At 40.9% G+C, this 26,585-nt stretch overlaps 2 protein-coding genes across 3 annotated transcripts; both read right to left on the bottom strand.

The window, feature by feature from the left end:
- Positions 1–15,793: 15,793 nt before the first annotated feature.
- lratd2b (LRAT domain containing 2b) lies at positions 15,794–18,136 on the bottom strand. Of its 2 annotated transcripts, XM_008432105.3 has the most exons (3): positions 17,845–18,136; positions 17,476–17,605; positions 15,794–17,373 (listed from the first exon to the last, which is right to left on the bottom strand). In XM_008432105.3, exons 1-3 carry the CDS (start codon positions 18,042–18,044, stop codon positions 16,558–16,560), a joined length of 1,146 nt encoding a protein of 381 aa, XP_008430327.1. In that variant the 5' UTR covers positions 18,045–18,136; the 3' UTR covers positions 15,794–16,557. The 2 variants fall into 2 exon arrangements, with proteins under 2 accessions (XP_008430327.1, XP_081453373.1); XM_081597247.1 differs by having other exon boundaries at positions 15,794–17,605; positions 17,845–17,864.
- Positions 18,137–21,806: 3,670 nt separating this feature from the next.
- Positions 21,807–26,571, bottom strand: nsmce2 (NSE2 SUMO ligase component of SMC5/6 complex). The gene is made up of 6 exons (XM_008432107.3): positions 26,224–26,571; positions 25,122–25,234; positions 24,682–24,835; positions 23,361–23,452; positions 23,073–23,179; positions 21,807–22,090 (listed from the first exon to the last, which is right to left on the bottom strand). Exons 1-6 carry the CDS (start codon positions 26,336–26,338, stop codon positions 21,979–21,981), a joined length of 693 nt encoding a protein of 230 aa, XP_008430329.1. The 5' UTR covers positions 26,339–26,571; the 3' UTR covers positions 21,807–21,978.
- Between the last annotated feature and the right edge of the window lie 14 nt (positions 26,572–26,585).

Here is a 26,585-nt window from a genome sequence, read left to right as displayed (position 1 = left end):
ATGGATGATACTCTGATGTCCCATTCTCCTGAAGGCAGCACAGAGCTGCACTACCAGAAACTGACAAATACTGAAGAGAAGAAGAGCTGTGATTAATGTAGTTACAGTTCTATCCATGTTTCAATGTTGCAGAGCTCAGTTGTTTTGCAAATAGTTCAAAATTTAAACTGGCATGTTGTTCTTATTTTATCTGGTCATTTTGTGGAATATTTAACAACTAGAAAATGGCACAAAATAAGAATATTTTTTCCACTCTGACTGGCTGCTGTTAGGCCTATCGATTTTAACTTGAATGTTCATTGCATTTTTCATAGACACTTGTGAAAATAATTTCTATTCACATGGCTTTTATGTTCTCTAGGAAATTATTTTTGATAATAAGTACAGAAACAAGCATAAAAATCAAAACATCTACAATAGTGATAGTAATATTAATGATAAAATAATAGTCAGTGTTAGGTAATAGTGAGTGTGTGTGTGCATGGTTGTGTGTCCTGTGTGTCTCTGTGTTGCCCTGCGACAGACTGGCGACCTTTCCAGGGTGACCCCGCCTCTCGCCCGAAAGTTAGCTGGAGATGGGCACCAGCAACCCTCCCGACCCCATTAAGGGACAAGGGTGCAAGAAAATGGATGGATGGGTGGATGGATAGTCAGTGTAAAGTAGCCTGCAAATTCTTTGGTGCAGGGCGGCGAGGGACCTGGATAAAGGCTAGGGGGGCGCTGGCCCAAAAAAGGTTGAGAAACACTGATCTAAATGGAATGCAGTCCTTGTCAATATGCTGGTCTTCGCCATGCATTTGTCTGTCCGTATGTGAGACAGGCAAACGGGGGGGAAACATCAGTGAAACACAGCAAAGCATGCAATAACAGAACAAAAAACAAGAATACAGTAAAACAAAGTTAAAGCACAAAACAAAAACTATATGAGTAAACATGTAATGTATAAACACTTATCTATAAACACTTATCTAAAAAGAAACCCGAATAAGACTCAATGCTCGAAATACACAAGTGAGTTTTGTTGCAGGTATAAAATTGAAAAGGGAAGACGTTGCTCAAAATACATCCCATCTTTAATTTTAGTTATCACTACAATACCTTTATTCATTTATATAACAAAGAACCCAAACACAAAAGTAATCAGGGTTCTGGCAGCGTCCTCAGCGACAGCCGCTCCAATAAGTAAATGCCTCTGTTAGCAGCCGCTGCTGCTACTGTCTCACCAAAGTAGTCTCTCAGTGTTTGGCACAGTCAGCACTGCACATAAACAATGTATTAAAACTCCAGCAAAGAGTGATTTTACATCTGATAAAGTGAAATGATATGATATCATTTCTACAAACAGTGCACAGTAACCCTAGCTTATCTGTGGCTTGTCGGGTGATGGTATCAATCGTGCACTGATGAAACAATTTTATCTTCTCCGCAGATATTAAACTGGATGAACAACATTTGGACATCAGCTATTCCAAAACCTGAACCCGTCTCAACAGTTATTGGTTGATTATCAGCGACTGAACACATCACATACAGCTGCTTCCAACTTCCCAAACCAGCCACTGCACCTTACAGGAGGAGAATTAAAAACCTTTGAACTATTTTACATTTTTTTACCTCATGACAATAAACTCAGTGGTTGAAACAAAACATTGTCGTGAAGAAGAATGAAAAGGTTAAATGGTTTGCTTATTTTCTTACAAATAAAAGACTGAGATGGGAGGAGCTTCACAGACGCTCTCCATCCAATCTGACGTAACTTGAGTTGTTTTGCAAAGAAGGGAAAAATCACTTCATATAAAGTTTGTAGAGAAGCATCCCAAAAAACACAATCGTATCGAAAAGTTGTTTTAGACCTCACTCAGGATGACTGAATACAAGTACGAAATACCAATGAAGTACGGTGAAGCTAGAGGCCATAATGTGACAAAGTATGACAAAGTTCAAGGGATAGGTATGCTGGTTTGAGTGATATCACACTAGTGCTGATCATTTGTTTAGCCTTACTGGAAGCTGGAAGATACCTTTTTCTGACATTTCCAGGAACCTCTTGGCTGTGCCAGAAATCAAATTTTGAGGCTAACGATTTCCCATTCAAGCCAACATGTTTGCACTGCAGATCCAAAAATGAACAAAACACCATTCCTCAGCTCTGCCAGGAGCTGAGGAATGGTGCTCCTCGTATCATATTCAGATGATATGATACCTTAAACGAGGCGTTTAAGGTGTCTGAATTTTGGACATCTTGGACAAACAGTGCTAATCAACCATATGACCCGCCAGCCTCTTTTCCCCTTCCTCTCTGCTCCTTCTTATCTCCTTCCTCTTATTAAAACAAGTCAGAGAAAGCTCTGCCCTGCATTCTGTTGCACTGTCAAGTACGCCTAATTAAACTTTAGGGTTTTAATGTGCCATCGTTCAAATGCTCAGTCTGTGTGCTGCTCGGTCCAAATTGCCCTCCCTGAAACGCTCATCTCATCCTCCTCCGCCGCGCTCCTGGTGGAGAGGAAGAAGGGCTCTGTGGCAGATTTGTAAAGTTGTGCCGTTAAGGCAAAAGGACATCAACTCTTAATACTACAGTCTGAAAAAAAAACCTTCACTTGGAGCCAGCTGTGAGTTTCATCATCGGCTCAGAGAAAGGGCAGCTGAGAAACCAAGAGACAAAGGGGGAGCGGTGAGAAAGAGAGACAGAATTTAAAGAAAAAAAAGAAGAAGAAAAAAAAAAAAGTTACTAGCCTGGATGGGACCGGGTGACATCAATAGCATCCCAAGCAGGGCCACAAATTAGCAGGGCAAGAAGCAGCGCAGCATGGGATGCGACAGCTGGGGCCCCGTGCGCGCCACCACCAGGGGATTAACAAGGTTTCAGGATCTGACACAGAGGGGATGAGCGTCATGGGTAGAATAAAGAGCAACACAGGGATTAGAGAGCTTCCAGACACTCCACCAACACTCATGAAGGGCTTAAAGGGCCAGCGATATTATTAATGAAAGGACAGAGAGGCCAAGAGGAAGACAGAGAGAGATAAGTCTGGAGGGTCATCTTTTGATTATGCTCATCCCGACCCTCTTGCATTGCCGTTCGGCATCCCGACGACCACACCTTGCACATACACCAAGCATTAAGTCAATGAGAGGCGGGTCAGAGCAGCAAACCGGTCATGTGTTGATCACAGGGCCGTACCATGCAGCAGGCGGAGATGGCCGCCATCTGAGCGATGTACTTTATGTTCAATTCATGCTACTCTCCGAAGATTAGGCCTGAATTATTCATCTGACAGTTGTGGTGAAAAAAAAAAAAAAGCCAAACTCATATTTGAATATTTGTATTCTTCTGTACAGCCACAGCGGAGAAAACAAGATAGGATTCGTAGCGGGGCGAATGTGAGAGTGCTGCTGGGTTATTTGTTCGGGTTCGTATTCTGCATTCAGATTTCAGATGTACTCCGTGGCCACAATGATGTGTCTTGTTTTGCGAAAAGGTTGCTTCAGTTGTTTTTTTTCCCTCTTTATCATGAATAAACTCCGTTTTCAAATACGACGCTGGCAATATTTATGTGCAAAAATCATTAGTAACGTTAAAACTTTTATATGAGTACATTAAATTGAAATGTGACAGATTATAGAACCCCTTAACAATCTCAGTAAAATAAATGTATATGTTTTTACATTTACAGGAGTGGTTAGGGCTCTACCATCACAAATGTAACCATGTGGAGTTTCTTGGACTCTGTTGGGACGTTACATCAAAACACATGTTTTAGTCAAATGAGACGACGTTTTTAGGCAGCAGACAAACCAACAGGGTCTGGAGTAAAATAAATGATAAATATGTGGGGAAGCTCCCCATCACCACAGTTAAAGGGTTAGTTTGGATACTTTAAATGAAAGTTTTAGAAAGCCTTAGTTTCCTTTCCTGCAAGTGAATGATGTCACGTCATTGTTGATAGAAACTAAATTTTTGAAGTGACGTGAGCTGACGTTTAGTGAGGTGTGTGTTGTCTGTTTTAGCTGACTTTTGCCGTTTTGAAAGGAGCTCAAACTGAAAATGGTCATATCGGTGGAATATAACTCAAAGTGTAAGCAGATATAAATTGGCATAACTCAACACATCGCCACTAAGATCGATATTGCTTTTCAGCCAAATATCATATGTGTTTCTAGTGGATGAACCTGCATTCGTATCAATCGATCAGCTGATGGTGAGCCGGTTGGGGTAATCTGAATACAAATACGAAACCATGGAAACACAGGAACAGACCATCTGCAGTGCTGCTGCACAGTTGAGAGTCGTCTGACACAAAATCCGAAAGTTTTCTTGGACTGATGAGTTGCAGCTGAGCTACAGGGATGTTGTTTAGCTCACAAAACATCACTACATTGATCATCGGTTTGCTTTTGAAATTGAAGATTGTTTAAATTCCCTAATATTGGGTTCTGAATGTGATTAGCAGAAAATCACTTCAACAATCTGAACTAAAACTTTAAGGCTGTGACACTTTGAGTCATTTTCTCTCCCACAGGTCATGGGAACCTCGTTAGGTTCTGAAATACATTTTAAATGATAGTTTTATGTAAAAATCAGATTCTCTCTACCTGTAAAGTTGAAAATTGTTCATTACTGGGTCCATCAGCACAATGTTGATCCATAAGGATGAATATTCTGCTTTCTTCTCTTCAGGAAAGCTGAAAAGAAGATTGACCAAGGAGAGATTATCAAAAGGCTGTAAAACCAACATTTTTTTTATTTTTTTATTTTTTTTAACATATCTTAATCATGGGTGCAAATAAATGTGACAAATTTTTAAGATAATATTGCAGCTTCAACGGGATGTCAAGCACTAGAAAACTTTAACACAGAGAAAACCTTTATTTTATTTTTAAAAAATACAAAATACACCAATTCAGCGAAGAACGTTTTATACAAGCTGCCACATAAAACTTCCAACACTTAAAGAATAACACTTTTCACAAACATCCAAAGTGCCGCTTTTTACGTGATAACGACGCTGCCTCAGAGCCAAATGGGACATCCTGCACAGGAAGGCGCTGGGAGATAAGTTAAGCTGCTGTTTAGGAACATGGAGTTATCATCTTCCCCTCTCCTCGTCCTCCTCCTCTGAGCTCCCAGCGCGACGCTGAGGGAGTCTTTATCAACTGAGAGTTTACTACTTATCAGTGCGTGGCTGCCATAGATCAAGGGCATAAATGGATTTGCCGCCGGGGGGAGAAAAAAAATGCTCTTTGATAAACTTCAGCTGAAGCTTAATGAGAGCATATTTATGTCTGCGGATCGGTCTTGGTTATCTCCTTTGGTCTGTATCATCCTCGGCTCTGGGCAGAGCATGGGTGTATGCGGGATGGAAGCATGGAGAAAATCCACAAAATGTCCACATCTTTACTCGTTGCAGAGGTCAAGACTGCAAAGCAAACAACGCAGACAGGGATCGAAAAGAGTTCAAAGTCCGATATTCACAGAGAACAGGAGAGGGAAGCGAATAAGGCAAGAGAAGATAAGATCGCTGATTCACAATAGTTTATGCGAAGCTGATTGTCTGAGTTATTCTGCGTTTTAAAGTCTAAAATCTGAAAACTCGATATAAAATAATATTTTTGGGGGGGTTGGTGGGAACCTGCAGAGACTGAACAAATGAAGATGTTTGTGTTCATTGTTTTTTCTTTTTTTTGTTTTTTCCCCAGCAGAAATAGTTCAGAGGTCATACATTTTGTGACATGAGGATGGAGAAAAGAATTGCTTGTTTCCTTCCTCACAGCGTGGACATCCCCTCTCGGTGTTTGCTCCGCATGCCTTTTAGAATTCCTCTTCAAGCTGTTCTGGAGATGAATCATTTGGTGCACAGTCGTCCTTCCTCTCACGGTTTGCAAACACAGAAGGGTCCAGCTATGCCCAAGACATCACACGTTCCTCATCCGAATGAATTTCCACCACGGTCCTTCTTGGCTGCTTTACTTGTTTGAATGTATGAAAATACTTTTCAGAAATGCTGTGTTAATTTTACATACAACAGGATGCACACCTTCAACTGGTCACTTCCGGGAAGGATCACCACTGCTTCCTGTTTTCTCCATTTGGGGATAATGACTGTAGCTGATTTTTCAGCTTCCAATCTCCATTTTTTTATATATTATTTTAGATATGCTCTACAAAAAAAAAAAACATTTTCTATGAATGATTTCAAGTTATGTTTCAAAGGCAAAAAATCAGCAAATACATGAATCCATAAATACTGAACTGTAGAATAAATATAAGATTGGAAGAAAACCTGAGGCAGCAAAATAGTTGAATGTTTAGGTTTTATACAACAAACAATTTTAATCTCTAGATATACAAAAATGGCAGAGATGCAGCCTAAAAGACCTGAACACATTATTTCACTTTTATTTTTTGCACTTTTCAAATCTATTTGTTAGCAAAAATTGAAAACAATTACATCCTTTTTAATTTGGTGCAACTTTGTTTGTGTATCTGCCTTATAAAATCTAAAAGAAATCAATTAAATCTGTGGCTACAGCATGACTAAATGTGAAGAACATCAACGGGTGTAAATACTTTTGAAAGACACCGCGCGAGCGCACTCACACAAAGACCTAGCAGCATTTGCAAGATGCGCGAGGCATCTTTAAATGCCAGTGTGTGGAGTTGGATCAGTTTACTGTACATCTCTGACTGATGCCACAAAGAAGAGGCTTGTTACAATTACTGTGCTTCTGTACTCTTGTCAAAACTGCTGACAGGTGCGCTGGAGAATTTAATTTGCACGAACAGACCCTGGAAGATGAAACACTGCAATACCGATGAAATAGTTCCCTGTAATTGCAGTGGTGATGGAGAAGGCACTTCATTTTCTCTTTAGAAAAAAAAAAAAAGACAACTTTTGATGGGAAAGTCATAAAATCAGTAAAACGCGTCTTAATTGCTTCCTTTGTCTCGGTGTGCCTTGTTGAAAAATGGAACCAGGAGCTTTGTTGACAATAAATCTCAAATGCTGACCTTAAGGCCGAGGCATTAGCCCAGCTTCGGAGAACACGCGCGCGCTCTGAAGGCAGCCGAGCAGCCATTACTGCCTCTCATTTTCATATTGAGATTTTAATCATTAGCTACAGTATTTCTGATTGATGTGTGGAGGGGAATTATGTGTACACACATAGATACGTGCTCACGGGGCGGGGGTTGTAATACATCTTTGTAATTAGTCTCATAATTATAAGGCAATAAACTGCGGCACACATGGGAAACTGATCCATCTCTGGGATTCGGCAATTACCCCGCTAAAATACGTTGTTGTGACAAATCTCCGGGAATCAAAAGGTGCAGTGCAGCACCGACGTCGTCTTGGTTTGTGTTCACAAAAGTGTGTGGCGTTCACAGTCACACGCCAACGAGGGATGTTTACACGGATTATCCAGGCTGCCTCTTCAATGGACGCGGGGTCAGTTCAAATTTAGCCTCATTTAAATGGCCGTCCTACTGTTTTTCTTTTTTTTTTTTTCCTTCTCTTTTTCCTGTTTCCACGGCCCTGTCTAGACCACTCCGCCCTACGCTTCCCATTGGCGATACGCCAGCGACTTGTCTTCGAGTTCACATCCATCTGGTCGATGTGGTAATATCAGACAGCCGCTGAGTGAGTCTAAATTGGCTTTGCCTCTATTAGTTCCAACGGTGCCTCATTATCAGCAGCCAAGATCTCGTCGCCTGCAGGGCCCAGACCTCCTCCACTCCGTCACCCGCTAAGCTCGCTCGCGCGCACTCGCGCACTGACCTCGCAAGTACGCACGAGCGCATGGCGTCGCTCTCGCAGTCTCAGGCACTCCGACACTGCTGCTCCTATTACCGCCATGTCTTTGATTAAGCCAGCAGGTTGTTTGGGTTGGAGCTGAGAGCATCTGCTTTCATAGCAAACACCGACAAAAGTTGATGGGATGTTTATCAGCCGGAGGGGGGAGCTGGGGGGGGGGACAGAATAGGAAATTAGAGTTCTTTTCACTGGTGGGTTAGCTCTCGTCGAGGATAATGTGGAGGCTCATTCATGACAGTGTGAGAGCGTTATCTTCAAATTAGTCCTGTGGCGTAAATAGGAATGGTTTAATTGATTTATTATGACTGAGTGTCTCACACTGATGCGCCTGCATCAGAGCTGCGGTAAAACATCGGCAATTTAATAACAGCTGGCACGCGTGCGTGGCGCGTGTGAGGGTGCAAACAGCAAAGGTTATGCTTGCTTACATGTACGTACACACACACACTCACTCACTCACTCAGCTGCACACACAGCAAATGTCGCTTTTTTTTCATTCTGCACCCGTGACCGCAGCCTTAACTTAGATGTGCCAGGTAGTCTGCTCTCAGAAGACTGATTGACTGCAGATTTCGTCCTAAATATGTCCTGTTCATGTTTTAAAGTGCAAGCAGCAGATTAGCAAAAGCAGTTTCTAAAAATTGTGGGACAGTAAAGGAAGATAAGATATGTTGTTGTTTTTATCTAAAAAAAAAAAAAAAAAAAAAAGTGTATGCTTGCTTAGGTCAACATTGGTTTATCTTTTAATTTGATGGATCCCCATCTTTCCACAAAACAACAGATAAGCAAGTATTGACACTCGATTGGATGGTTAAATTCAAGAAGTAAAGCTCTTATATCAGATATATATATGATTTCTTAAATGTTGGTGTGGTATATTATAGTTCTAAATGTCTGATGAGTTGTAATTGTTAAAAATCATCACTATTACCAGAAATAAAGGCTTGAAGTCATCAATTGCAACACATAATGTTGCGATTAAGCAACATCATGTGTTTTACTTAGCAAGTTGAGTTGCTGAAATATTAAATAGGACTAGGACTCCATACACGTGTAACAAATCACTTTCTCCAGCTCAAATCACAACTCCCGTGGGGAAGACCGAAGAGCTGCCAAAGAATCTCAGGGAACAGGAAGCGGAGCTGCTAGAATGGATGTAAATGAAATTTATATGAACATTAGAGACGGCAATGTTCTTTGAAAATGAACAGAATCGCTATGTCGCATTTGATCGCTGTGGCGCTAGCACACGCTTTTTCGGTTTGCATGGATTGCTACGGAGAGGGAGGACATGTTCTCGTTTACCAACTACATTGTTCTCACCATAAAACTCTTTTTGCGGGCCTCTTTGATGTGCATTTAGAGAGCTGTCTCATCGTTAGCTGCCTTCCAACCCCTGCAGAAATCAAACCACACGTGTTGCTGTAGATATATTTATCAGCAGCGGTCTCCACAAAAGCCACAGTACGTGCTTTTGACGCCAGCCAAACATGTGCAGACGTTCAGACTAAAGAGGCAACAGCGAGCTGAATGAGCAGAAGTAGAAACACCTGAGTCACAGATAACGTGCAAACGAAAGTGGGAGAACGTAGGGAGGTTAAGAACAAGATAACACGGAAGGAACAGAAATGGGTTTCCTGTTTTGCAGCATTAGAAAAGAAAGGATCGGCCCTGACGGTTAGAGGAGCAGGATCATGAAATGAAAATTACAGAGCAGCAGAAGGCTGATATGTGTTAATTGCATTCCCTGGGATCGGGTAAGAAGGCCTCCCTTGGTATTATGGCCCCATTTGCCAAGGCAAGCATGCGCTGCACAATAAATTTGCACATTTATTTTTTTCCTATTATGAATCTGATCTTATCTTGGCATCCAAAGCCCATTACACTAAGTTCTTCACACTAGTTTTTCCACATCCTGCCGTGTAATGACCACAAAATTCAAAGTTTTTATTGGGATTTTAGGAAACAGGCCAACATATTGTAGAGCAATATGTCAAAGTGGAAAGAGAAACGGGTGTCTTTTTTTAAAAATTATAAATAAAAATCTGATAAGCATGACATGTTTGTCAAAGCATATCAGCCCCCTCAACCCTGACACTACTTAATAAAATTCAGTGAAAGCAACAATGAAAACAGCAGTCAATTCAAAGATAACATTTTTGGGAAAAGTTAAAACCAACACTATGGGATAGAAAAGTTTTTAAAAATAAATCCTACGTTTTGATCATATCAATCCGAAAGTGGAAAACTGCAAACCTACTGAAATCACAATTCCTTTTCCGCGAAAATGTAAAAAATCATCACAGACAATCCTAAAGATATTTTCTGAAGTTTGTAGTTAAGAGGTGACAGTGTGTGGAAAGCTGAAAAAGCATGAATTGTGTATAAAAATACAGTATTGGTGAGGCTTGGTGTCAGTGCCCTCTGTGTAAAAAAATCCATCTCCAAGAGGCGGTATTGAAAAAAGAAATGAAAACATCAATGAGAGAAGGGAGAAAGAGAAATAATGAGCAATTTCTTCACTTATGTAACATCATCCATATAAAAAGGACCTACAACTGTATAATTAGCCGGATTCGGCTTGCTGTTAAATTGAAATTGCGCTTCTTTGAGCGTCGTCTTTTTTTTTTCACGTCGTCAAGTCTGTAGCAGTTAGGAATAAAAGGCAGGAAATCCTGTGTTGACTCAGAATAAGACAAACGTCGATCACCGAATCAGGCCGCTGTGAATAATAGAAGAGACGAGCAGGTCAGAGAGCCTGAAGGCAACATCTCAGTTCAACTGGGGGTCTTTAGAAGCCACTGTTGTTCTCTCCCAGGACATGGCTCATACTTTCTGTATCTTTTGCAGTTTTACTCGTTTATTCTTCCGTCCTGATAAGTTTTTCCATCCCCTCCGGCTCTTGGTTTATGTAAACCAAACAACTTCAGCTGACCTGATCTAGAAGCTCAAACTAGAAGAAAAAGGCCTGATTGGTTCAAGGATTTACACTCTACCATATCAGACCCAGTGTTAGTACTTTCTCAAGCAGCTATTCCCTGCTCCTTCCTTTGAAACATCACGATTTCTTGGAAACGAAAGGCAGTCACTTTAACAGTCCACTGTGTTTGTCAAACAAAGACGAGGAAATCACAGGTTTTTTTGCATCTGCACCGCATTTGATTGTAGTGGAGCAGGCAGAGCCGAAGAAAACAGCTGTTTAAGAGTCGACTGTGGGAATGTCGCCTTCACGAAGACGGGCTGCGTTCAGGACGCGGGGAGGGACTGGACTTAGCCATTGTGAAGCCGAAGAGAAAAACAACGTATCCGACATCCGGTCGAGAAAGAATCACAACACAGCGCCAGACTGAGACCAAAACACAGCCCAGAGAATGTCGCACCAACATACGGCATTAACTCAGTGTGAAGGATGTTGTTCTGGGAGGATATGAGGCAGAGATCACAGAGAAAATAGTAAAGCTAAAGAAAGCCCGGTGGAAGTTCCAGCACTGGGGGTGGAAACGAGATCTTAACTTAGATGTGGAGCTCTGTCATTCTTTCGACAGACAGGAAATGGAAATGTCACGTCTAAAAATGATTCAGGTGAGTAGGCTTTAAAAAAAAAAAACAACAACACTGCACTCTGCCCCCCATTTAAGCAGCAAACTGTTTAAGAAACAAGGAGGCAGAGAGCCTTGCTAAAATGCATCGGTCTCAGAACCAGAAGGTATCACTGAAGTGAGAGTACAAAACACTTATCTTCACTGTGAAACGTGGCAATGGCAACATCATGATGTGGAAACTATTTTACTCACCATAGACAGAAGAAGATGGTCAAAGGTTATGGGATGATGGGGGTGAAATTAAATGCAGAAAAGTTTCCGTTTATAGATGTGCAAAGCCCACAGATGTCAGAAGATTTGAAGCTGTAACAATGAAAATGAAAGGAGGTTCTACAAAGCGTTAACAGAGGAGGCTGAATACAAATGCAGGCCGCACTGTTAGGATTTCTATTTGTAAAAATGGGTTAAGAGTAGAAGAGGGCGATATGGACCTAAAGTTTTATCCTGATATTTTGCGGTACTAGTGTGATAACGGAAAACTATTTATCTCTCTTTTCTCAGGTAATTGTATGTCTGTGATTGTTTGCCACAGCATTCATAAGCCCAAAAACACAAATACTGCTCTTAGAAACACCCTTCTTTTTGACACGAGACGCATGAAAAACGTGTGATTTGTGTCACTAAGCTGCTCCCTATATCTGCATTTAAGCATATTTGTACATTACATATTGATGCTCTCGTTGAACATTTATTTGTCTCAACGACGGTGTTGGGGGATTTCAAACGTCATTAACTCGAATTTATTGTGACAACGATAAATCAAAGTTCTTATGATAAGAAACGTATCATGATAACTGATAAACGATACGATAAACGACCACGCCTAGTTAAAATCAGTTCCCACATCAAAACGATTCACTGTTTTGTGTTGGTATAGATTGAAGACGAAGGCTGTAATGTGTTTGAATACTTCAGTGAAGTACTTTAAGCTGATTTTATAAACTATTAAACGTCACAATGGCAGAGAATTTTCCTAAATCACATGATCGGCATGGCTGATTTTATGGAATGAGAACCACTGAAAAGCTTCCGCAGACACGACAGATTATCTTATATACATACACCGTCATTTGCAGCAGGCCTTCTAAGCTCCCCCACTTCCTCTCCATGGAATCTGCTCAGAAGCACATTCTTCTAAAGTTGAGACGCACTTTGCCGGTGTGCAGGAAGTCTGTTCTGATAACTGCATTTTGTAAACAACGGGGTGGGCTTGATTTGAGCCCTGGCTTGTCCCCAGCTGCTGAAACGTTGCCAGTTTCGCTTGAAGGGTGTGGGCTTTCCTCCAGCACTCCAAAGGAAACAAAGGGAGCCTCTTTGGCCAAAAGACTGGCACGCCTGAGCCAAGAGCCCAAACCAAATGCTTCCCAAGGTTTTACACATATTAAATCACAGTAGGAGAAGCTTTAGAAATGGATTACAATTCAGGTTTATATGCAGAGCAGGAGGCCCTTTAGCAGAGTGAGCTCTGGTGTTTGGAAAAATAACTTTATGTACTTTTTATGTAATTTGTCATTGCGATACAAAGTGTGTCTGTATATATTTGGCTGTGCTGTCAAGTTTTGAGTTTTTGAGGGGAAAAAAAGCATTCTGTTGCCTACCAACCGATGTGTATTTTTAAAGGTTTTGTGTTCAATAATTACTGGTAAAGTTATTTGTAGTTGTGTAAATAATGTTATTAAAGGTAAAAGACATGGATTATGCAAGATTTTGTTAATGTATTCAAAACATAAAAAGAAAACAAAATACATTAAACAACTTCACTGTGCGCACACACACACACACACAAGTTCTTCAGTGTGGCACGGATTTGAATATTTTATAATTTTGTGAAATGTAAAAGTAGGAATTTATTTTCCAGAATAAATTGCGTAAAATATGCAGTGTGTATAAAAAAACACACACACACGTGCACACACACACACACATTTTTGGTCAGCTTTGTAACCCGACAAAATAAAATGATAAAATTGTAAATGAGCACAACATGATCCCTTTCAAAATAGTGGGACTAAATGCGAGACCGCTTTAATGATTACAGGGACTAGTTTAATTGCTTGTCTCCTGTGGAGTTTTAAATCGTTAGGAACGCCACAAGGCAACCCACTCCCTGCCCGGTCTGCGACACATGTGGCCGCTTTCACGTTCATTTACTTTTCGACACCTTTTTTTTTTTTTTTTTTGGTAATGTCCAATTTATCATGGAACCTTAGGAACAAAGGTGATACAGACTGCAAGAGTCATTTGAAAATTCATAACCCAAAAAAATGTTTTTTTTTTATGAGATACCAAAACTTGCAACCCCACACGTCAGCTTTGAGGTTTCTCTTAGGAAACTGTGCAACAATGCATGCACAGCCGCTAGCATTCGACTATTTTTCACAGCATAACAGCGCGCCTCACGCTGTATGGTCAGTGCATAGATGGAGCTGAAGAGGTACAAATTTATGCAGAGTAAATCTAATTAATGTAAGTGTAATCCCATTTCTGTTTCTGACACATGATGAAAAAAAGAAAAAAGAAAGAGTTAATATTCACAGTTACACAACTGCACTGGAAGCTGCTTATAATACTGTGCTTCAGCCGGTGTCGCTCCAAATCTGTTTGGTGCTATGAGAGAGAAAGAGAAAATGAAAAAAAACAGAGTCTGCTTATCATAAATATGCATCACACACAACTCACGTTTCATCAGCGCAGCAGACCACAGAGATTTGAGGAGATGCTAATGTGTCCGGCAGCGTTCCTTTTTGGAAGCAGTGTTGATTATATTCCTGCTCTCGGTCCGGTGGGACCTTACCTGCCACAAAATGACTACAGCATTATTTCCATATATTACCTGAGGAAAGCACACAGGCAGAAGTTACTGACTGCCTGTGAGAGCTGCGATCATGAGCTTCCTCTGAAGCACAGGGGAGGAGAGGGAGAGGAATGAAAAAGTGATGCATGACATCTTTCTTTTACAAATAAAACTGAAAAGCATGGCAAGTAGCTGGGGTAGGTTTTTAATTGCAGTGACTGCAATTTGTTTTCTTGTTGACTGGTCGCTAATGTGTAGCATACTCTCCAGCTTTATAAGCTAAAAGACGGAGCACCACGTCGTATCATTTACCTCCCACTTCACAGTTCAGCATTACTTCAAGGACGTAAACAGTTGGACGTTTGTAGTTGCAAAGTCACAAAATGTGAAAACGTTCAATGGAGTTCAATGCTTGTGGATGGCACTTTTGTTCCAACCTTTCAGAAATGACATAAGTGATAACTATCCTCAATGATATCTCTTGTAAGATACAGAACCTTAGAAAAGGGTTCATCAGCAGTTTAAGTTGAAACGATTTTTTCCTGTGTAGAAAAACAAGAAGTACTTTTTTTTTTTATTTCATTAAATATAAAAACACTCTGTAACTCAGAGTAATGGCCTGAATGACAAGTAAGGGCGGAGAATATTTTAGCCTGCGGGCAAATTTTTTAAATAAGGACTTATCCGGGAGCGGGGATGTAAACAAAGCAAGATGCCATCATACGGCTGGAATACAAAAGAAGCTGATGCTGAAGTGGTTTGACAGAGCTGCCTGAGAAAAGCAAACATTTACATAAAAACGGTGCTTTAATTTTAAGTTGACCAACAACAGCCTCTCTTAAGGCCACTATAGTTTGCCATTTTACCTGTAGACAGTTCAGGCAGCTTTGAGTCACATTCAGACGCCACAGTTCAACACGTTTTCACTTAATATCATCTGGTTGAGATATTATCATGATTCACAACTAGAATGTAACCATCCATACACCTTCTGAAAGTCTGGAACTGTTTCATAACCACCAACAAGAACGCATTTTGACACAAAGTTTTGCATAATTGTGAATCGGAAGGGAATTAATAAGTTGTTTTAAACTATTTTTTACAAATGAAATGTTGCATGCATTTTTATGTGCTGCCACACGATTCTCTGATTAAAACTCTACTTGACTTTATTAACTAACTAGGTGACTTGCACTGCATAAAAAGGGGGCTGCTGAATATAAAAGTACACCACACTTTTCAGATATTTGTTCAAATATTTTGGAGAATATTTTTTTCTTTCTCGAATACTTTTTTTAAGGCACTGCACCAACACATGATGACAAAATGCGTATAAAGTTAAAAAAAAACAAACATTTTAAAATACGCTTGCGTGTTTTGGTCACAACTTTTTTCCCCCCACAATTACCATATATGTCTCCTTATGCACAATGAGATTACGTCTGTGAACTTGACTTATATGAAAACTAACACTTCAGTGGTCCAAGACAGCCGCTTGGTTTGCTTCTACCTTGGGCTGGCTTTGCTTTCACATGTCACCTTTCTAGGGGGAAAGAAGAAAAAAAACATGCAAGGATAAAACGTTAATCTTCAAATATAAATTTATTCCATAAGCCTTCATACAAACATGATTTTCGTTTTAGTTTTGTCAAGAAAAATAAACTGTTAAAAGTGGCGAATCATTAAAGGTGCACAAATATGGCTATGAACAGGAAGGTCCACAGGTAAAGCTGTGAGATGATTGGCTATAAAGCAACACATGGGAATCTTTAACACTGAGAGAAAACAGTGATAAAAGCTACAGGTAGTCTCTCACTCTGCATCAGTATCCGGCACCTGAGTTTTACGACGGGCAACACACACTTGGAGAACTCGGTCTCGGGTCACGTGGGAGGGGGTCCCTCACAAGTGTGCAAAGATTCAAGGGTCGTTTAAATCTTATTTTTTTCTCCTAACAGATAAGGCTGCAAGTAGATCTCATGCAAATTCATCACAGTAACTCAGTTGATCTTGAGGTTGAGGTAATTTAAAGAGAGGAGAGAGGAACTTAGGCGAGTGTGTGGGGGTCGTTGTGTTATTTTAACTTGCCAGTGCAAATTAGGGTATTGAATATTCTTCTCAAGCCTTGAGAGCTTCCTTGCTAAAGCACTTGAGAATGGAGCAAGTGCTGCTCCGGATATCAAAGTTTGTGAAGATAAACTTTCCACCTCCTCCCTCCTTTTCTTCTGCACATCCTGTGGCAGAGTGATACAGCCGCTCTAGACTGGCTCATCAAGAGGCAACAGAGCTCACACCAGCACACGTCCTCCCGTCCAACAACTCCTTCGACAAGTCCAAGACAAACCCATCAGTTTACAAAGCGCTCCTCTTTGAGGTCGTGCGTGGCATTCAGATGGTTGGCCAGCTCCTGCATCACGGCATCTTTGCCGATCTGGTCGTTCCTCCGCTTCTCCATGATCACGTCCTCCAGGCACTGAAACTCCAACACGTGGCTCTTCTTCTCGGAGAAGAGCAGTTTTAACTTGTACGGCTGCTTCCCGATCCGTATCTCCCCCCCGATTTTGAACTCCCGCCTCCCGAAGCGGCACCAGGCCGCGAAACACTCGGAGTTCCTCCAGCACAGGTCCCTGTCTCTGGTTCCGACGTGATCCATGGCGTTGCGCACGATCACCTCCGGCGGGAGCGCACGGTGCCGGTACAGGCCGTTCACTATCCTGCCCTTCTTCCCCTGGCTCACGTCGGTCAGAAAGTTGTTCTTGACCTCGGCGCGGTGCAAGTGCACCACCTGGAAGTCGCCGACGTAAACGGCCCAGTGCGGGTACTGGCCGGTGGCCACGAACTCCAGCAGGTCGCCCGGTCTGCACTTGGCCAGGAGGCTCTCCGGGGAGACGGACGCGGCTCCGGAGCTCCGCTCGTAGACGCACTCGTCTCGGTAGTAGACAACGCACTCCAGCTCGTTGTCCGGGTCGAAGGGCTTCTCTTCGTGGCTCACCGGCCGGCTGTCCGGCGGGAAGTGGTCCAGGTTGTCGTCCTGGTCCTGGTCGTCGTCGTCGTTGGAGAAAATGTAAGAGACGCCGATCCGCGTTCCGTCGCCATCCGGATCGAAGCCGTTCGGGTCCGACGTTGGTACCTCCGCGTAATTGATGTGCGTTAGTTTCTCCACCTGGTTCCCCATAAAGACGAGATTAAAACGGCACGCGCGCGCGTGCAAACACACACACACACAGGCACGCGGACAGGATCCACCTGTTCTCTGCGCTCACACCTCAGCAGGAGACGGAAAGGAGGAGGAGGCAGAGTCGGAATTAAATCCAAAACGGAGACGAGGGGCACCGGCGATCCATGTCCAGCTGTAAGGCTGTGCTCCCCCACAAACGACCACCAACTGTTGAGATCTGCGAGGAAACGGAAGAGAGGACATTGAAGGCAAAGTTTAACTCCAGCTCGTTCCCAACAGGTGTGACCTGAATCACCTGTTGGCTCACATTTCCTCCTGAACTCTCCGGCAGGAGGTGGTTACGGAACATTTTTGACTGCGTTTAAAGCACATTAAAACGCTGCTTATGACCTACATTGCCGGTGTAACGCCAACCTGTTAGATTAACTCATTTTCTGTCACCTGCGGCAAACTCACCTGTAGTTCAGCAGCTCCGAGTCTCTTCCGCGCTTACATGGGGAACCATGAGCGGCAGCTTTTGTCCTTCCTGTGCGGCGGCTTGTTGCGCCGTGTGGTTCAGGCTGCTGCACAGACACAGGCTGCCTGTTGTATGAAGCCCAGTGTTTGTTGCAATGAAACTCGCTCAGGATCCACCGACTGCTGGGAGGAGGTGTCATTTAAAGCGACAGTAAGCCAGAAAACACTTCAACTCTTGAAATAAGAAAGAAAAATCTGCCTTTTAGGAACGTTCTCTCTGGCAGTTTCCAGTTCCTTTTAATTTATCATTTTTCTATTAGTTCCATTCATCGTGTGTAACTGCATCGTCCAGGTAACACTTTAGCTCATTAGATCACATGTTCAGCTTGTTAAACAGAGCAAAAGAAGCGAAAATTATTTGGTCGGTCCTTCCAACTTGGAGTTTAACCTAAAATATCGCAGGTAAATATAATGGAAGCAACAATTGAGAACAAGTGAAACTCAGGGGAAGGTGCCTCCAAATTATGAAAAGCACTTTATTTTATTTTTATTTAATTAGGTAACAAGCAAAAGGTTAATTCACACAGGGTGGAAAGAGTTCAGCAGCTAAAAAAATAAATGTTATCACCTCACTATATAGGTCCTCACTATACTAATCTGAAAGTCAATTTATTTGTTAATTAATTTAAAAGTGAAACCTAAAAGTTAAGCACAGGCACACTGCTACATATACGTTTGTGGTGGACCTTGAAGTATTGAGACTTACGAATCTCCCCAGAATCTCTAAAGGGACTTCGCTTCACAGTCTTCCCTGGGCTCCAAAAGGACACCTGTTGCTCGTGTCGCACTTTTTCCTTCCGCTCAACTTTCTATTGACGTGCTCGCTCAGCGACCTCATTGACCACCAACTGTGGTCAGCCTTTCTGCAAATTGACCTTTTGTGTCACAGGCTCCTTATGGAGGCCGTCAACGACTGCCAGCTGCAGAGAGCCAGCTCAGCAGTCTTCCCCATAATGGTGAAGGCCTTAACATGGTCATAACATCTCTGTATTAAAGATAATTTTTATTAGTGTCGTACTGCTGGATTTTTACTGGCTGCAAGCCAAAGCTATCAAAGCTAACAGAACTGATCACTTGAATTATTGCGGTGTGTAATGGGTCTTTATACGTTTTACTTTATGAAATGAATTCCTGAAATAAAGCAACTTTTCGATTGGCTTTCTAATTTAATGGCATGTAAATGTAACGGCACACAGCCCGCAGGGTTTTCAGCTTATTTCAGAAAACACAGCTAAGCCATATTCTACTTAAAAACCGCCCCATCAACGCGCGTGAGATTTCCATCCATCCGTACACCACTTATCTTTACAGGGTTGCTGCTGCCCATCTCCGGTGATCAATGAGTGAAAGGATCTGCACAAAATAACAGTTTTATCACAGTATAATGCTGAGAAACCATGCGTGCGCACCATGATACTGAAAAACAATTTGTGGAAACCAGTTAACATGAAAGTCTTTGGACGGTGGGAGGAAACCAGAGACAACACGTCCATGCATAAGGAGAATTTGCAAGCTCCATGCAGGTTTGTTTTGACAATTTTTCAGAGATAAAATATTTAAAACAAATAATTGGACTCATGCATTTCTGGTATGAATCATTAAACCTTTAGAAACAAGGTCGTTGTAATAGTTTCTTTTCTGTGCCCTCTCTTCACATCAGTTCCAGTAAAGTACATGTAGCACTTCAAGTATCAGTCTAAACCGGCTTTATTCACTTTAGACGGGAAGCCTGGGAGAGTGCTACACATTTATTGGCACTCTTGATGAAGATGTATAAAGAGCATGAAAATAAATTCACCTTGCGTGTACTTTTTGTCTTTTTTGTCACTAGCAACTGGGTGGCATTAAGATAACATCAGATTATACCCTGCACGGCAGAAAAGAAAGTCATGGTTTATATTTTAAAAGTTCCTAGAAACATTTATCAATTTTCTTTTAAAAAGTAAGACATAAAACTACATTTATTACAAAAAAGTTGTTAAACCTACCAATAATTGTGACTTTTAACCCCCAAATCAGGGCCGTGCAGAGACCACTAAGGAGGCAGGTGATCAACAACAAAAAAGGGCACATCTAACCGCATTCTAGGACGGAATATTAACAGCCTCTCAGCTTTCAGAGTTTAATAAAGAATGAGAAATTACAAAAATGTGTTGGATTTGTCTAAATCGAACAACTGCAATAAACTGACTTCATCTCAAGGCTTTTCACTGATCTTTACCAGGAATGTTGTGCATGTGCATTGTTACTCTTCATGTCAAAATGCACAAGAATCCACGTTACATTTTAAATATCGGGCTGAAACTCTTTTGAAATGACCCAGAGCGTGCGCCTGGATCACATCAGAACTTTGTGTTTGTTCAAGTCTTATCTGAGCCTCAGTCTCTTCCCAGTCCGTCCAACTCAATCCCTGCTCCTGCCAATCCTCTTGTGCCAAGACTTAGTGAAAATATGTTCACTTTGAGAGCCAAAGGTTCACTCTCCGTGGACCAAGCCAAATACCCAGACTTACTGTTGAAGCCATTTTCAACCCCGAGCAGTTTTTTTTTCTTTTTTTGAGGAGATAAGTGTAAAATCCAGGTAGAATACGGCCATACTGAGCTGCCTGTGCCATGTACTGTTTTTATTTTTTATGAAGTACTATTCTTCTAAATAGTATACAAAGGATATCTACAGGTTTCAGCAAGACAAATTTAAGACTTTTTAAGACTTTTGAATTAAATTTAAGACTGAAAAAAAATACAAATACAAGGAATGGTTGGGAGATCCTGCTGTATTAAAGTCAAAACGGAGTAATTGTGAAATTTCTGGGATTTGCTTGTGGTTCTTGTTAGCTGCTTTGTAATTTTCACGTTGCATAAGGCTTTCTTTAACCTTAATCCCCATAGTGCCTAGCTTAAAAGTTTTTCTTTTGGGGGGCGTTTGCACATAATGCACCTAGCCTCTTATCGGTGAAAGCCATCGAGCCAACTGTCAATCAATGTGCACTTACCAATGCCATGATAGTTGCAAAAAGCTACGTAGCTCGCAACAGCTTATTAGCAGCTAGTTAGCAGTAGCCTCAACCACTGAGACAGAATGCAATGAAGGTGTCTGCGGGCGACTCAATCGTTTGCCTGGTAGAAAAGTCCTGCAAATAATAATAATAAAAGATATAGTCCTGCCACGACAATATATCAGACCTGTGATTAACGTATTTTACATCATTTTAAATTAATTTAGGACATTTTAAGGCCTTCATTTTAGATGCCTGAATTAAAAACTTGGTACAAACACAGCGCTGTGAATGTTACGCTGATACGAGTTCCCCGTTTTCCACAGTAAATGATTTCGAAATTACCCCTAAACGAGAACGAAATGGAAAAAGTCAACATCAGCCAGAGCTTTCATTGCTGGGTGATTTCTCCTCTGGCAAAGTGCTCTTACTGCCGAGCGATTCGCGCCTTGTATGGACAGAGCTATTAGAGATCTTTAAGAATGCCTGATGCAAGGGTATTAAGACGATTAGCTTCACCTAGTTTCATCTCAACGCAGCCTTTGTTTGTTTCTCTGTGGAACAATGGTCCTTCTCAGCATGTAAGGAGAAATGTAATCACCTAAGAGCCTTTCCCATAGGAGGTGGCAGAACAGTTTGTTTATGGCTTGCTCACATTCCTGATTCAGAATTTCCTTTTGTTACCGCTGAGAGAATAAAGCGCTTTCCTTTAAGAAGCTGTATTTTTTTTCATTATTTAGTTGCGATTCTCTTAAAAAGACAGAGGGGCTCATGATAACGTCCAAACCTGAGGCCGAGTTCAGAATCCATGCTGGAGTTTGTATTCTACACTGATGTTGGAGAAACAGCGCCCTCTGATGGTTAAATTAATACACTGCGTCAGGTGAAAATAAGAAGAAAAAAGTCATTTGAGCTAATACCATTTATTTAGAAAATATATGAAGCGTTCATATACAAGCAATAAAATGTCAAAACATCAACTGTCTGCTAGAAGAAAAAAAGCCCCAAACAAATTTTCAAAACATTACCAACAATTCCTGCTCTCAAAGCTACAGGTTACAGAAATACAAAGCAGAGCATCATGTCTGGTTGCTTTTGCGCTTTTGGTTCTGGATTTTCCTCCTTAGCATATGGTCAGGAATGAGGTCGGACTCTTTGACGTCTCCGTTTCCACAGCCAACCACAGGACAGCTGGAGGACACACACCACATGTTGAGATGTTCAAACGGAAAGCAACTTTTAACGCACAAGAAGCTCTCTGCAGGCCTACTTGAGAATTGTGTTCCAACATGTTCTGTCAGATAACTGAGTGCAAACCTACCTCGTATACAGGTGCATCTTTATAAAATAGATCATTTAAAAGTTTGGATATTTCAGTAACTTTATTCAAGAAATGAAAGTCATAAATTATATAGGTTCATGTCACAAAGAAGCTTATTTTGAACATTCATTTTGGTTCATCTTTGCTAATAAAAAACTGGAAGTGTGTTTCATCTAAGAATACTAAAAGAAAGTGGAAGGAAAAAGTGTGGTAGAAAAGTGTGGTCAAGCAGAAGTGTGACGACTGCAGCCTGGAGGGGATTGTGAAGAAAAGAGCATTGAAGAGTTTTGGGAAAGAAAGAAAGAACATGAAGAAAGTTGGACTTTTTAAAATCCTCCTCCATGTCACTCTGCACTGATGCAGGAATTCATGCAAAAAGAGGCCCATTTAATGCAGAAATGCCAACATTTCTGCATTAAAAATAATTTTATTGTTCATTTACGACATTCAAGCTTTGTAATACTCTAGGTTTCAGGCTTACAGTAACTACTTTCATCAATCTTTCATCACCTTCTGATCTGACTCAGAAATTTGGTCTTTTCAATATTACTCTTATTTACTGAGATGATCCTGCAGCAGCTAGATTTATTTAGTATTTATTGAGAATTTCATTAAAGGCTCCATCAAAAACTTAAGAATGGACAATGGAAGAGTTTCTTTGGGATTCTATCAGAGCTCCACATTTAGCTCGACTCCAACATCAAAGCGCTATAATGAGGAATCCGTGTTATTTATTTTTTTTTAAGCAATTAAAGGCAGCCTGCTGCTGGTCCCATGCCAACCTGCCGAGTTGTTTACTGGCGCTGAACCTGACTCGACTCTCTAAGCGTCCTCGCAGGGAGAGTGTCTTACCGGCACTTCTTTTTCTGGCTGTACTTTGTTTTGATCAGACTCAGTATGGCTTCCTCGTCGTAGTGGTGGTTGCACTTCTTATTCTTCATCGGGTTCAGCATCTCCACCTCAAATGCAGATAAGACACAGCAGGTTGCTTTGAATAACAAAACTTATTAGAACGAAAAAAGAAAGAAAGAGAGATAGAAAAAAAAAAACCCACACATTCAGTTGCTGAAACTGGAAAGTGAGTGATTTCTAATGGGAAGTTCAGAAAAGAAAGTGTTAAAGCCTCCAGGAATGATTTACCTGTGTGAGCGGGCAGGTGAAGTTGACCTGGCTCTGGGTGACGGCGATGTCCTCGTCGAGTTCCTCTATGCCCTCTGCAGGATCCTGGTCGGCTAGAGAAAACACAACATGCACGCAGCTTGTGTCCAATCATAGCAAGTCGATGATGATGAACTGGAACATCAACAGGACGACTGGAAGACACCCAGTATGCAAAAGAGCCGTGCTTGGACAGGATTAGCCTTATGGAATATGCCAGAATGAAGCACTTCAGTGGGGATGGATTTTGCTCCAAAATAAATCCCCATGCACAAAGTCTGTAAGTTTCCCATGAAACATTTACCACAAACACAGAATTACAGTTACATTTTCTATTAGGGTTGAAACGATTGATCAAATGAATCATGATTAATTGGTTATTGAAATAATCGTCAACTGGTTTAGTAATCGATTAATCGCTGACTGGATTATGCACACTCATAAAAACCCATTTGCTGAAAGACATACTAGCTCAGAGAAGTAATTAAACCAAAACGGTACAAAAAATAAATACTTTTTGCATTTAATATTAAAAAAAAAAACAACTTTGTAAATATGTTCCACCCAGAAGTCCTCTAATGTGATAGTTTTAGCTTCATGTGGGTCAAATTCTCTAAAGAAAAAAAAATAGAAGAATAATGGATTGCTAAAATAATTGTTAGTTTAAGTCCCATTTTCCATGTGGTAAAAAACAAATAAAAGCTAAATATCCCTCTATATTCAGCGACCTGAGTCATAATACCCTCATGTACGTACTATCTTTTGTTAAAGTTCCAGCTGCAAGTCATTGGATGTGTCCCTTGCACCTTTGTACACCTGCAAAGTGACACGTCTGTCCATTTCTCTTTTCAGAATAGCTGAAGCTCAGTCAGATTGAATGGAGAGAATCTGGGAGCAGCAAGCACCATTGAATGTATGTTTTGGATCGTTCTGCTGTTCAGCTCCATCCAAGTTCCCACTAACTCCGACTACCTTCGCTGTCCCTCCTGAAGAGAGGCACACCCACAGAATGCTGCTGCCACTCTCATGTTTTCCCTTAGGGATGATGTGTTTAAGGTGATGTACAGTTAGTTTTTCAGCACAAACAGCATTTTGCATGTTGGCCAAAAAACCCTCAGTTTAAAAAAGCGATGTTTTGGTAGGTTCGGAATTGTGCCATACACAATTCCGAACCAACATAAAATCCCAACCAAAACACGCAGAATTTGGGGGTTTTAATACGAGATAGTGCCGGAAAGGTTCAAGGAGTGTAAATACTTTGCACATAAATCAATACCTGACCAACAGAAGCACAAAGTCTAACCTTGTTGCAGAGCGTTTTTGATGTTCTCCTTGAATGCGGCCACTTTCTGGTGATTGTTCAGGTCAGCGTTGGAGAGTTGAGCAATTCTCTCTGCAAACCGCTCCTTCACTTTGGCAGACAGGCTGAACATGGCCTCTGGCTGCTGGGGAGTGACCTACAGAAAGAAACACGTTAGTCAGCTTATTAAACCAGAAAAGAAGTTTAATATAATTGACCAAAAGCTTCAAAATGATTTATTAGATGTGAAAAACATCAAGTAAAAAGAAATGCCAAACAGAAGCTCCAATGATGTATTCGGGAATCAAACATTTACGTGGTACTTTTCATTAATAAAAGTCCTCTTCTCCATAATCCCTCTTATGTTTGATCTTGGTGAAATAACAGTAGTGCTGAAGTGTTTTCCACTTGGAGGATTCTGATTATGACACATTGTGATTCACCTCAGCTGTGGCTTGCTGTACAATATCAACAAAGTAGTTTATCTCCCTGTCCAGCTTCGCACACTGCAGAATCATGGCCTCCATCTCTTTGATGCCAGGGTTCATCTCTTCATCTTGAGCAAAACACACACACACACACACACACACACACACACACACACACACACACGCAGGGAATTATTAAACTGCTTTATTTACGTAAATGTTATCTGATAATAACAGCACACAGAGATCAAGCGTCTTAAATCTCTGATAAGACACAAATTAATTAGTAGCTTACTTTCAATTTGGCAGATGGAACACATTTAGTTAAAGTTTCTATTTTAATATTTGTAAAAAAAATTTTTTATCTGATTTGAATTTGATCATTTTGATAACCAAATGCAAATGTTTAAAAAGATCACATTGAATTTTAGTACTATTAACAGCTCCAAAGCTGTGCACAAAGCGAATTTTCTCAGCCAGCTAACATTCAGTCATGATAGAAATAATATCATATGAACATACACATGATGATAAGTTATGCATCTCAAAACTCACTGATGGGCTACTAATTTAATTTTCACATTGTGTCAATGAGAGTAAGTCAATCAGTAAGACTGAGCTTATTTTCTTGTCACAACTGTTTCCTTCACTAAGTCAAAATATCAAAGTTATTATTTCCACTAAGTTTTATTTGTCCCATAATCACCTAGATAATAAAGATGCTGTTAGTCGAAACATTAAGGTATTCATATAATTCTTAAGAAAAAAAATTGTATAATAAAGAATCACAGAATACATAGACTGTTTGGTTAAACTTTCCTAAAAAAAATATTGATTGTAGAATGCAAACATGCAGATATGACATCAAAAGGTGAATGTTACATCTGGATCCTCCTAATACACAATCATAAGGGTTTGGGGAGAAGATCAGAGGAGAGGACTTTCATTTTGTAATAGTAGTAGTATATGAACATGTATCAGTTTCATTATTATAGTTGAAAAACGTCTTTTTTTTAAAAAACATTCTACCCCTAATACGTTAATTAAAAGCAGTACAACAAAAACGCTGAAGAAAACTGTTACTGTACCAAAGAAATGATCAGTCTGTGATATTTACCTTCAGCTTCCACTAGGTCCATAGCAACATCTGTCACGATGTCCATTCCTGTCCCGAGGTCTGTCTGACATGACTTCAAGCTGGACAGTATTCCGTCCACAGCTTTCAGAGACATCTTCAACTGTAACGTTCGTCTTTGGTGACAAGAGGCGACTTCAGGTTAGCCTAGCCTGCTAACGTCCGCGGCAACCTGCTACGGCTAACACAGCTAACCGCAAAGTTATTTCATTAAGTTTAGAAACAGCGACTTACTGTGTTTAATTTTTTTAATGCTTTTAGAAAACACACATTTAAACCAAATGACTATACAGGGATGAAAACCCCCTTCAAAACCTTCTAATGCTTCATTTCCGGGTAAATTA

The sequence above is a fragment of the Poecilia reticulata genome, chromosome 16 (genome assembly GCF_904066995.2).
Source record: "Poecilia reticulata chromosome 16, P_reticulata-male-v2, whole genome shotgun sequence".
Classification (NCBI taxonomy): Eukaryota; Metazoa; Chordata; class Actinopteri; order Cyprinodontiformes; family Poeciliidae; genus Poecilia; species Poecilia reticulata.
Note: the sequence above shows the minus strand (reverse complement) of the source record. Positions and strands in the feature narration are given on the sequence as shown.